Genomic DNA, 14363 nt, shown 5'->3' on the forward strand with positions numbered 1-14363 from the left:
ACCGCTCGCACCAAAAGCGACTACGCTACGCGGGGTTACTTGATAAACTGAAGTTTAGCGATAATATCGGGGGATTATTAATTTATTTATTTTACAATCTCACATTATGATGGAAAAATTTCTATTATAGGCTTTAAATATTTCCTCAAATGATTCTTAAACCACAGTAAGACACTACTAGAATAGAGAGACCTCCTCACAGGTCGAATTTTGTCCAACTAATCTGATGTCATTGTTGGGAGCAATGATTACTTAAAGCAAATTTCAGTAGGAAGATCTATGCGCAATTGCAATATGGAATGCAATGACCATCTCACAGGTGCACATAATTGTATTTTTTGCTATCCTGCTTAATGGTAGATCCTTATGTAGCTTCATATTCACGTTTATCTTAAGAAATCTTTATTTCCCTCTGACAATGCCAAAAAAATTAGTTGGTGAAAATTCGAGCTGTGAAGATTGTTTTGAAATTTCACTTCAAGTTTGGGGAAACACATGTTGTTCGCAATTAGAAACATACGTACTGCGTAACACATGATGGACACTTCTGAGTTGGAAAAGAATTTGAAAGAAACAATGCAAGTTACAATTATTCAAATACATTTAATAATTACTGTTTATTGCAAATCAACGTGACCTCTTTGTGTAATATGTGTACAATTATTATACAAGGACACCAAAATAAAAATCACTGGCATGAGTAAGGAAAAAGGTATTTCTTCTTCTTAAATAACAACTCAGTACAAACTATTTAAAACAGCGGCAAGATAAACTGCTAGGATTTTTTTGTCCAAAATAAGTACTGTACAAATGTTTAGAACTGTCTAGTGACTTTTGAAAACTAAATACATTAATTTAAAGTACCGTCAGTTTCTTTATTTTTCGTCGATATGTTTCGTGTTATCGGCGTTGAAATTTGCTGTATTTTTCTCTTTTATTTATGTTATAAAACTTAATTTCAAGTTCTTTAGAATACTGCAAAAAAATCTTTCTTGTTCCAGAAACTTCTGTACTGTAATCACCTGATAACAACATACTTAAACTATACAAATTAATAGTAACTTTAGTTATAATTTCACATTTTGGCGTCTTACTTCACGACAAAAGGAGCATTAGATTTTCCTTTTTGTAGTTTTGTCGGTAATAAGATTATTGAATGATTTAGTGCAATACTGAGCACTGAATTTTTCCAACACACCAGTCAGTTTTTCTGACTGATTAGATATATAGCTACGTGAAAAAGAAATCTTTAGTTTTCGTCCCATGGTAGTACCATGTAGGCTAAAGGGGACGGTGATGAGAATGAATGAAATGGTGGAATAAAGAAAGTGGGAGGAATTCGGCGAGCTCCGAAAAAAAAAAAAAAAAAAAAAAAAACCATACACACAGTGTTCGCCCACTATAAGACCCACTTGGCGAGAGCTGAGATCGAATTAGAGATTCCACGCATCAGAGCTGAACGCTCTACCACTAAGCCACAGCGATCCCGAGATTGTTATTACCATCTGGTATATGTTAGGAATATGAGTACGGATAACTAACGATATAAGTGCATAACTGGAAGATATGCTGGAGGAAAATAAATTTTACTGTCCATGATACTCACGTCATTATCATTACAGCATTATAACCCCAGTATTATTGATACTTTTAGATACCTTTTTGTTTCTCGTGGTGCCTAATTCAGTTTTTTCAAAGGAAAAGGGCCATTCTTTCAACCTAATTGAGTAAAAAAAAATTACACTGTAATTCATCATCTTCTTCTTCTTATTATTATTATTATTATTACTCAAGCAAAAGAGCAACCATAGTCAGTTCTAAAAGGCACGCAGAAACAAATTTTCCGTTCGCACACAAATTATAACACCGTAACATAACGTCAAAGGGACCATTAAAATTATACGCTTAATTGAAGTTATTTAGAGACTAAAATAGTAATATTATCAGGAAGTAATTTATTTGTACAAGAGAAATCTTAAATTTACATCGACTTAGTTTTCAGAAACTTTGTTCACTTCCGAACAGTCATTAGCTTTCCGAACTATCATTACGTGTTATTTTACCTAACTGGGATGGGTACCTTAGCAATATTTCGACTAGTATTTACATTTACTATCCAAACTTTAGGAACTCGAAACGTAACATTTCAAGAGTAACGAACTTGATCTCTTTAACTCTTATCCGTTTAGACTTCACATGAAATTTAAGACAACGTATTATTTCTAATTTGTATCAGGTGATAAACTGGTGTTAAGCACAGTTATCTTTGACGTATCCAATGTGGATTAGCTGTAAAACTATTAAAAAAAACCAAATAGCTTCAAAAATCACTAGACCAATCTTAACTATATTGCAGGCTATTACAAAATTCAAGGCAATAACATGACTTTTTTTTTTCTTCTTACATGGAGTATGACATTTTTTTTATTTAATTATATATGTTTCTTAATTATACATTCTTTGTCTTAATACTGGAGCTGCACAATTTTCATATTTATTACTAACTGGAAAGAAGGGAGTAGTGATAAAAAATATATGTATGTATAAGGGGGATAGTTTTATGTATATATATATATATCATGCAATATTTACATTAAAATTCACCACATCTGTTTTTTTCTTCTTTCAAATTGACTTTACATACACAATAAATAACAGGTTTTTTTGTAACCAAACATACACACATAAGTCTGCTTTCAAAGAGAGAGAGATTTGAAAAATATGCTTCTCAGTATTACGTTATTTTTTTTACAAACATACACATCTCATTGTTTCTTTGCACCGCGTAAGTCTCCACAATAATAAGAATAAGAATAATAAAGGCAATCAAGCTTTATATTGCGTGAAATAAAATGAAACCACATTTACATTATTCAATAATTTAAAAGAAAAAAAATCATTAACAACATAGTGATTTTTTTTTTTTTTTTTTTTGTATCTGACCTGTTTGTATACCACCTGGTATGCCGTTTGTATATTATATATATGTATCTGATATGTATCAGATCTAATCTAAATATATTTTTTATTTTCCTAGTGCTGGTGAGACTTGTCCAGTCAATAGCAAAAATACGTTATTATTGCCAATAGCGTAGTAACAAATTGATCAATTAGATTACTATGTTCAACATCAACAAGAAAATTATATTGTTAAAGATATCATTTTATTATTATTATTAGTAGTTTACGTAAATTCTACAAAGAATATTTGCTCAACATAATATTGCGTAATATTTCATTGTTTCATCAGGACCTAAAATTTAATTGCAATAAAGGTAATTTAGATACAAAAATAGAGTCTCATTATAAGGAATTCAAGGATAAATTATAGTAGATATAGTTTAACGTAGTGTTTCAACTAAACAAATTTTAGTAATAACAAGAAGTGCAGAAGAATTCATACAAAATCTTAGTATGACAATGTTGGAAGCTAGAGTGAAATAAGGTGGTGCCGACTAGTTTGTGATATTTTTCGCGAGTTACATACTTTCGCTCAATATTTTAAACATAATTAAGTATTTTAATTTTCTTCAGATATACAACGAATTTAAGGAATATTTTATTATTTATAAAAGACGGAGATGATGTAACAATTTCCTGTTCAATTTTATACTTCATAAAACTGGTCAGACGGAAGTTGTAGTCTAAAGTAAATAAAGTATTGTCTTCAGTACGCAGTATTATATTCTGTTAACATCAAAGAAAACCTATTAGTCAGTTAACTCATCCAGAAGAATTGATAGAATATGTGCACCCAATTTTGCTGATGACGGTACAGTCACTAGCAAAAAATTATATTATTGCTTTTTGTGTGTTTCTTCACTGATGCTGATTTGTATACACTTTTTATGTGTATTATATATAAAATCATGTCATAAAATGTTAGAAATCCATATTAAAATGTGTTTATCCACTTTGAAGTTGTTGGCAAAAGAAATCGTAGACATGGTAACAAATTTTGTTCACGATTGTACTAAAAAGGAGCAAATAAATTATATAATTTTTAAGGCGTATGTTCAATTCAGAGTTTTTGTGTTTTCGTTTTCAGATAATGTTTGACCATAATGGTAGCATGCACACAAGTCAGTTGCACTAGCAGCTGCATTTTTTTTCACTAATAAAAATATATTTTCGTACTACTATTTTTTTTAAAAAAAGCAAATCACTCAAGTAATAATAAGTCTTATTTCTGCCTGCCTGACACAAAACTATTTCTTTTCTATTTGTATTACAATATTCAATCGGTTAGTTGAAAAACAACAGGAGAGAGAGAGAGACTGAGACTGACTGACTCTTGACTGGTGAGGATCTGCCCGAGGTATCAGCAACACAATCAGTTTCTGTATATATATATATATATCGTTGATAGTTCAAGTGATAATTGAGACACTATGGTTTTTGTGTCACCCACCAATCCCACGATCAGATTGGTTTCTTTCAGCATCACTTCATATACAGTTATAGTATACTGTGTAAACCAACAGAATATTTCCCATAATAATTATTAACCTTTGGAGAAAGAAGGAAATAAGTGAGTATATCTATTCTTGATGGCCACAATGGGTTTATACTTCCATCTGCGCCCTGACTAAATCCTGAACCAGAATGTAAAGATGCCAAAAGTAAGTGTGCTGCTCTCGAGCAAGCATTTCCATAGAAGTATCCATACAAGTAATTAAATATTATTTTTGAGTCTTTAATACGCGTAGCGATACTTTGCAGCGTGTAAGTTTCCCAGTCCCTTTTATTTTCTTCCAGACCCAAAGTAGTTGACCGTTACTTGTCAGTTTTCGGTATATATTACACTATTATAGCGGTTTCCTTTACAATTATACAGATAACTCATACATAAGAGTGAGTTTATTTTAATTCCCTGTCAAGCTACAGACTGACAAAATTTGGCTCGTTCCCTAATCTTTACGCTAAAAAATAAATAAATAAAAAAGAAAAAATATATTGATGTAAATAATCTCCTATTTGTGTAGAAAGATATTATCCTTCACTTGTGATATGCATATTGTTTAAAATTACTTACCATGTTATTAATAATGTGCGTATGTAAGATCATAGTATGATAGATACTCTGGGTTTACAGACAGGTCAGAAATATCAAATGAAGAAAAGAAAAAAATGTTGACATCTCTTGAAAGTAAACACAAAGGGTTTCTTTAATTAAAAAAATAAGTAAATAAATAAATAAAAAAGGAGGGAGGAAAGAGAGAGAACATTTGTATCGCTAAGTTTCACAAATTAACCATTTAGCATACAGGCACTGATCAAACAAGTTGCTCCCATTAATACATTATAACAAAGTTACATTTTTTTCTTTGCAGCCTGAGATATACATCATTGAAAGCATTCTTTTTATTATTTTGCGTAATATTATTATACATATATATATAATATATATATATATAATACATATACATATTATATATATATATTTCCAGATATGTCATTAAGAATCTCTACTTACTTAACAGGCTAATTACATTTAGTTTTTAATGAAGAAATTACACTTTTTTTCGTATATTATTTTCTTATCAGAGATTTTATTTACATTTATTATGTTTTCAGGTATTTGTGTTCAATTATACACACAACGATTTCCGCAAAATAAATAAATAAAACAAAATAAATCAACTGTCGAATAGATCTGCGCACTAGGTCCCACGTGTTTGAACTATGTAAAACATATAGTACAGTTATTTTTTTTTCTATCTTTCATCATCTCCATGCTAATATATTCAATCTAAAATGTTGGTACGCTGCCATAAATAAGAATATGTTGCATAAGTTGAGAAACAAACAAGTTTGGATTAAACACTCAGAATTGGCCATCTGGCTTAGAATTTTCCCACTGGTGCAGTTGACGAACTGCTGTTGATTATTTTCATGCGTATTTTATTCTTTTTCTACTCAGTGAATATCAAGTTGAAAACTTATCATCTATCTATCATTATCAATTGTGAAAAGTAAAATATTTCCAGTGTATAAAACGTAATTGTAATTCTGCAATTATTATCTTATTACATAAAAAAAAAAAAAAAAAAATTCTTGAGTGTTCTTAAGGGATGGACATTTCCCAAATGGACCTTCCGAAAAATTAAATTCTTCACTATCATACAAAGGCGAGTAGACGTGTTAAGGCAGTGCGGGAATTAGTTTTATTCCACGTCACAATTTATCTAATAATACCGCGTATTTTAACCTACTTGAAAATTACATTATTAAGAGGCACCATCACGGCCAAATTAAAATACCGCTAATTTTACAGTAATTATGTGATATCTTCAAATATATAGATAAAAGATAATCGAAAAGTGGAACAAGAGCGCGCTAGACAATATTATTTTACATGAGATACCGTTATCACAACTCACTTTCTGCTTTCGATTTCCAGTCATTTAGAAAATCGGCATTAATTTTCGCGTTTATAAATGGCTGCTAACGGAAAGCTAGTAGGTGACTCGTGATAACAGTACCTCGTGCAAAATAATATTGTCTAGCGCGCTCTTGTTAGACATTTCGATTGTCTTTTATCTATTTGAAGATATCACATAATTACTGTAAAATTAGCCGTGTTTTAATTTCGCAGTGATTAGGCCTCTTAAGCTGTTAATTATGACTGAATCATACGGAAATTTGTTTTCTTTTACTTGGTAAATATAATGAAAAGCTCGAATTTTTATCGCCAAATAAATTACGTAATATTATGAATAATTTTCGTTTACGTGCTAATGCATATTGGAAGTTCTAATAGTTTTGAAAAAAAAAATCGTGATTTGTCTCCCAATACCAATACACAACCAATAATTTTATCACTTCTTTTACACACTTTAATTTGAATTATCAGAACGAAACGTGTCAGATTCCCTTTTCCTCACTGTTCACGTTTGATTTTACGGAAATAAAACGAATTTCTTCACTTAAATATAAAATTCTCCCCATGTACGTTACGCTAACTGGTTTACTTCATCTACTGTTACAAAACGTTTACAAACTTTTCAATTTTTGACCCAACTTCCTTAGCTATTTCTTAGTAACAAATTCCCTGTTGTGTAACTCATTCATTACAGTGCACTATGAACGTACGCTATTTACTTAGAATTCCAGTAATTAATGCTTGTATACGTACTCTCTCTCTCATTTCAAACTTTTTCCCCCAGCTTTATGCAACATATTCTCCGTTCTGGGTATTCCTGTAAAGCTTGTTTTATCAATACACTTTGCAACTGTCAGTAATCTCTCATATAGAAAAGCACTAACAAAACCAAAACTCAGCCAACATTTTTTTAAAACTTCACATATATATGTCAGCACATTTTTTAAATATAAACATTCTGCCCCAAAGTTATCTGGTAAAGTCTATTATCATTCAGAACTACCTAATTGTGACATTTAAAGCATTTATTTTTTTAAAAAAATTTCAAGCCAAAATCTTTTCGACTGTGTATGGATGTAGGTGTGTTCCTTTATTTTTTACAGAACAGCTTACATGTAACTCTTTACAAGTGCAAAAATGTCCACAAAAGAGTATAAAGTACATAAGTGTGTATACCTATAGAAACAAAAACAAATAAATCAGTAAATTTAAAAAAAATAAAACAAAAACTATTATGTTACTGGGTACATCCAACGAAAGTAAAATCTAGATGGGTGTGTGTGTGTTTGTTTCATAAAATAAAGAAAAAAATGAAAAGAAAAATTAATTTGCGTGACTCGTCAAAGAGATTCGAACTAGATAATATAATTATATATTAACACGCGTTAAAAGTTACTCATACATGCACACGCATTTTCATTAAATCATTCATACACATTTAAAATCCATTATGCTAGAAATGAGCCGTTTATAGGTATAAAATAATTATATATATATAAAAGCTTAACATTAACATATATTCCTATTATCGGAATATATATATTTTAAATACACTGGCTTGTATTCTAAGATTGATTTCGCCCTACAAAATTTTACACATTTTGTGTGAAAAAAAAACTAATTTCACATTAATGGTTTATGCTACAGAGTAAATGAAAATATTATCTTTGGGGAAAAAAAATCCGATGTCCTTGAAATAAAATCAACGTGTTACCAGCTGAATTTTCGCTCTAATTCAGAGCGTTCTCAAACCGACATATTCATACTCGGATATCTTCATTTCTATTTAGAGCTTGAATCTGTAGCATATGCAGCGATCACGATCACCGCTACATGCGCCTAGAGATTCAGGTTCCTAAAAAGGATGTCGACATCTAGAGACAAATTTATAATATACTTATGAATTTTTCCATTCTCTCCCTATTATTATTATTAATAATAATAATTATAATAATTCTCTTGACAAAGCTCATAGAATTAAAACAAAAATAAGACACATAAAACGTTAATCTTAATTCATAAGAAGCATCATAAGTATCAGAAGTTTAGTAATTGAATTCAATTGTTATTACTTGTTAAGACATGTTTGAACATGAAATGATATCACTGGTCTTTCAACAAACAAATACTTACATGTATTTTCACGTCTGGTCTTGTATAACCTTAATAGTTTTAATTTAACGTAGGGCTTATCATTATGGATTATCACGGAAACATTTCTTTTTATTTCAAGTAGGCTCATTTACTAACATTAATAATTATATACAGTAAATTTAGTCTTTTCCATTCATTCTCAAAATTGCAATATATTTACACCGGTTGATAGTAAGGAAGTCCAGTAAAGTCCCACAAACAGTTCTTTTAATTCTTTCTTGGGACCATGTAAGTTTCAATGATGTTAAATTACTGTCTTGGAAAATACATTTTCCATTACGACTTCAATAACTTATCACATGCTTTACCATACTAAAAATAAATTTGCAATCTTTCTACCCATTTTAAATGTTACCTCATAACGAGAATTAATTTCGTGCTTGAAAAAAAAAAATAAAAAAAAAAAATAAATAAAAAAAAATAAAAATAAATAAATAAAGGGAGCTTAATAGTGAAACGTATGTATTCTAATCCGTGATAATGAAAACTCAGCGCTTTCTTGTATTGTTTTAAAGAAATTTTCAATTTACACTTGATTCAGCTGTGAGATTGATTACTGGATGTTTAATTTAAAATGAATTCTCAATTGCTTTCATACTACCAAGCTATTTGAGAATTCTATTTGTCTTGACTCTCAAAAAATTCCAATTTCTTTCAGGTTATAAGACTACAATTCAGCTGCGATTAAGAAGAAAAATGGCTCACCATGTGCGGGCAGGTTGAATAACAAAAAAAAAAAAAAAAAAAAAAAAAAAAAAAAAAAAAAAAAAAAAAAACTTCAATTAAGATAATGGATGATTAATATTACTTACAACGTATTAGGAGTTTCGATATCTTATCTTATTGGTAAAAATTGTTAGAATCTTGTACATCCCGCCTCAAGATGAAGTACAGTGTTATTCATTGAAACATGTTTAGTTTAAATTACGTGATTTATTTATGGCGGTTTCCCAAAGGATTTCTTTTCCTTGTATGAAGTGTGTCAAGTTAAAATGTCTTTATTTTCCAGCTGCCATTAAATGAACACAACGAAGCATGGGATTTCGGATCGACAAAGAAATTAAAAATTCCCTTTCATGCAATCGAATAACTATTTTATTACACAATAATAACGATGTATATTGGTCACGTATATACATCAGAAAATTATAATAAAATAAACAATATTTCATTTAACATTTCATAGGGAAAAACATCTGACTCGGATGAGGTAAGTAAAACCTATGATTGTATTCATCCTCATAAATCAAACAGCACCATTACGAACGCGCTCAGCTAAACAAAGACAGTGATATACGTTTGAAAATTAAAGTAGTTTTGAATGTAGATAATCGTACTAGCAGCGACATTTAGTATTCTATTTGCCATTTAGAACAATAAAACAAACAAATAATGTAAATATTAAGTTATAACACATTATACAAAACTTTTTATCAATAACAGAAGATACACAATTAGTTTTTGAATGTAACAACCCTCTTTCCAAAGCACTTTGTCGTACATTAAACCTTCCACCTTTTGCTACAGGAACTAGGGACGGTGAATGATCAATAGTTTTAAGATGAAATAATAGCTTAACATACGACAAAATTTCCTAATTACTTATACCTTCTTATTACATAATTCCAATCAACAATCGCGCTATTTTACAGGGTTAGCATAAATGATTCATTCGTTCGTCAAGTTTGAACTGTGTGGCAGCACGAGTCCACTGTCTTGTCGATCGGGCGTGACAGTGTGGCAGAACGAGGTTAATACTTGTCGAAAATGGGGGGAAAGAAAAAAAAAGTATCGTCTGGACGTGTGTCGTGTCACCAAAGGGGCACATATTGGTGAACATTTGTAGAGGGTGTATAAACTTAGTGAGTTTGTGGTTCTTTTCATATATCTTTCATGTGTGTAGTGTAATACTTTTGAAAATATAACCTTTTCAAAGCGAATGAATCATTTATGCTAACCCTGTATTTTATTTTATTTTATTTTTTCGAAATGCTTTCCACATGTTGTTTACAAACAAAAAATACACCAAAAGCCATAATAATTTTATGGCATCATCAGGATTTTAGCTGTAAATAAGAGCTGTCCAAAACTCTATATCACATCACATCATTTTATACTGTTGGTAGTACATTACATTTTCACAATTTTTTCCTGTTTTACAGCTTGTTTAGAACACAAGAAAAATGGCGCACACATTTCTTGCAATATTTTATATTAGTTTATTATTAATATTTTTGGAAAACTCTGTAAATGTCAAAACAGTAAGACGTGATTGAAACTTATTTCCTTTCAGTAACGTAAATACTTAAATTTCTTTAAACGCATGTGATAAGTCATTGTAATTGACAACTCCATAGTATAAAAGAACCACCATCTGAAACTCATTGGGACTTCCTTTCACTGATATATATACCAACAATTACTATTGTCTGATCATAATTTTTATATATATATATGTATTGAAGCATGAATAGCAGCGCAAAAATCAACAAGCTGAGTTAATGTACACAATACACTCACTCTTCTATATATAGATTTTTCTTATCATTCATACACATTTATCACACAACGTTACTCTTTCTCACACACGACAAACAAATGTATCTATATACATCTCGAAAATATATATATATATATGTATATATATATATAATATTAAAATTCACACAAGGTACTTTCCCAAAAGGAAAAAAATTACCGTCACTTTGGACTAGAGAACTTGTATAACACAAATAAATAATAATTAATAAACTTTCATAAAAGTAAACAAATAATGGCAGAAAAAAAAATCATCCCATAAACCCATACTTACTGAAGAAACGGAAAACAATTTGTTTCCATTTGGACATAGGATTACCCTTAAACAAGGCGCATAAAAATACAACAACAAAGCGTTTCTTCATTTACTTCAAGATTTTGTTTTTTTCTTTTCTGTATCTTCGTGAGATTTTAAGAAGTTCAAAAGGCTCGTATCATTCCGAGACAACTCTCAACCATTCTTCTGGAACATGTATTCGCTAACATAGATATATATTTTAAATATATATATATATATTTACTATTTTATTACACAGCACATCATAGAAAACAACATGACTGTTCGCTATTAGCTAAAATGTAACACAGTCACAAATAGTAAGTGAAGTGATTAAGTGTTATATATATATACATATATATATATATATTTATTTATCAGTCTCTGCCATGAGGCGGCGATCACTTCAACTTTTACTTTTTCACCAAACTTTTTATTCTGTTGATTTTGGGTTTAGGCAGGAGAAGGTTGTTGTTCTGCAACTGAACGTCCTTCTGCTCTTTAACTGTTTGTTCTTTGGCACCCCTGCAAGAAAACAAAAATCAAAACTAAGTACATTTTATAGATTCAGTTACGTCAATTACCTTTCAAGTGATTTTCTTTTTCGCACGCTTTACAAAAGACAGACACAGCTAAGGAATCTCAGTAATCATATATACAAAACAAGAACATGTAAAAAAAAGGCATTTATTACTGCCGATAGAAGAAAAACCGAATATTTTTTTTTTAAACATTGCAAGTATTTATGTACTTTATCTGTCTTCAGGAACATGGAGGTGAGTGTGAAAAATTTAAAACTAAAATGTTGAAAGCTGCTACTTCCTCTTTTTAAAAAATCTTTTTAGAATTCTTTTATACAGATATACAGAAGTCATTAAACCCATTTGCGATGATCCTTGTTTCTGTCTTCTAATTCTTCTATTACGTGCTTGATTTGATTTATTATCTAGGTTAGTAATTCCCAAACTGGGAGGCGGAGAAGCCATCCATCATGAGGACACTGATCACTGGAACATTGCATCTATTGAATCTTTGGTGCATGCGATAACTACATTTGGCATCTCATGGGGATGCACTGCACACTTATTTTTCATGAATCTATGCATAGCAGGTCTTATTCATAGCATCCTAACTACCCACTTAAAAAAAAAAAGAAGTTAGTATTCAATACACAGTAACCCGCGTTAGGCGTCGAACTGATCTCCATCAGCATTCAGCACTCTTTGTCAATGTTCGTGCAGCTGTGCAATGCCCTGGCGATAAAACTCGGGGTTTTGGACGCAAAGAAATCCGTGAATGCATGCCGCAGGTCTACCTCATTGAAAGATTTGCCACAGAGGTGGATGTCCACGGAATGGAACAGGTGATAAATCCGACAGCGCTAGGCCCGATGAGTACGGAGATGACACAATTTTACCCAATCAAGTCGTTAAATGGTCGTCCTTTCACGTGTAATTTCGCACTGTTGTGGAGGTACAGCACACCCTTGCGATTAACCAACGGTAGCTTCTGCAGTAATATATGTTGCACCCGTTAACTCAAGCGAACTTGTATAGTAATGACTAAAAGAGAATATAATAACGAGGATTAAAGAACAACTGTGAAATTCTGAGGATCAAGATTTTGCAGTTCTAGGATAATCTATATAATTGTCTACCTCCAAGTACTTTATTATAATTGCTCCATAAGTCCTCATATATGAATCCTACTTTTAGGATTACAGAGTCAGATCTTAGTTCATCACTGGAGATCAAAGGTCACTGGAGAAAAGTTGAAATCATATTATTTATGTAACACCACGAAATATTACTAACTTTATTACTTGGGTAAGTTTTCTCTTTAATTGTGTACTAGAAGACTTTTTCAGCAACTTTACATACTAGCAAGAAAAGTAGTGATTAACAGCTCTGAATTATAATGGTGATGTGATCTTGTTCATACGTTTTCAGGCAAAAATACTTTATTATTTTGTCATCAGTTTTTCCAGTGAATGTTAAGCTCCTGGGAGCTTTTGCAGTATCTTTAAGGGGTTGTTGAGTATAATACTGGGTGGTCCATAAGTCATAGTACAGTGGATCATTTTGGAAACAAACATGACTAAAGCAAGTCTGACTTGAGGAGGGCGGACTTGGGTAAAGGAGCTACCGGGTTAGTCCGCCCTCCGCTAGTCAGTTTTGCTTCAATCATATTTGTTTCCAAAATAATCCACTGTACTAAGACTTATGGACCACTCTGTACTTGTGACGAAAATATCAAAGGACTAACATGTAATTTTTCAACTCTATTTACTAATCCAAGGTTAAGTTCGATTTGAAGAAGAACCAGAGGATTATATTAAGCATCGAAATTATATGCTTCTAAAATATATATATAAAGTCACATAAACTTTATTTAACTTTTATTATATTACAATATACTTTGGTGCGAGGATTCCAATTGCAGTTATTAAAGTTCTGTTTTGAATAACGCATAATACAAATTCAAGACATTAAAAAAACTTAAGAATTGGGAAGTCTGTCCTTTAGAAGACAAAAATACATTTTAAAAAGTGGGTCAAATGCTAAAAAAAACCTCCTACATACACAACCAAGTTAGTTTTAATTATTTAAATGTTATATTTCTTCTCCAAATTTGACCTAAAATTTCATCTCAACACAAATATTACAAACTTGAAGGAACGATCAAGTTAGATCCTTGTCTTAGGTCTCGTGGTTAATCCATAGTAACGAGTTGAGAGCTGTGATTTATAATCGTCACATCTTCTACAAACAAAATTTAACAATACTAAACTTATACATTCTACATAATTTCACGACGATTTTCAATTAAACAAATTGATCTTTTGGTGTTTCATCTGGGCTTCATTTATTTTAACTTCTTTTCTTTCCTCTCCTCATTCGAGGTATTTTATAAATAGCAAACATCTTGTGTACATCAGTGTTTCACCAATAGTACTGATAGTATTTTAAGTAATATTGCATAGTAAATAATGTATTTTCCTTCTCTAAG

General features: G+C 30.8%; 1 protein-coding gene across 2 annotated transcripts in view; it reads right to left on the reverse strand.

The window, feature by feature from the left end:
- Window positions 1-583: 583 nt before the first annotated feature.
- Window positions 584-14363, reverse strand: part of Schip1 (Schwannomin interacting protein 1) — a 523495-nt gene continuing 509715 nt past the window's right edge. For both annotated transcript variants that reach the window (XM_081768603.1, XM_081768604.1), the window contains exon 12: window positions 584-11879. In XM_081768603.1, the coding sequence (XP_081624729.1) occupies window positions 11768-11879 (112 nt within the window). In that variant the 3' untranslated portion in view covers window positions 584-11767. The remainder of the gene's footprint in view (window positions 11880-14363) is intronic.

Source organism: Thermobia domestica, chromosome 8 (genome assembly GCF_964235325.1).
Source record: "Thermobia domestica chromosome 8, izTheDome1.hap1.1, whole genome shotgun sequence".
Classification (NCBI taxonomy): Eukaryota; Metazoa; Arthropoda; class Insecta; order Zygentoma; family Lepismatidae; genus Thermobia; species Thermobia domestica.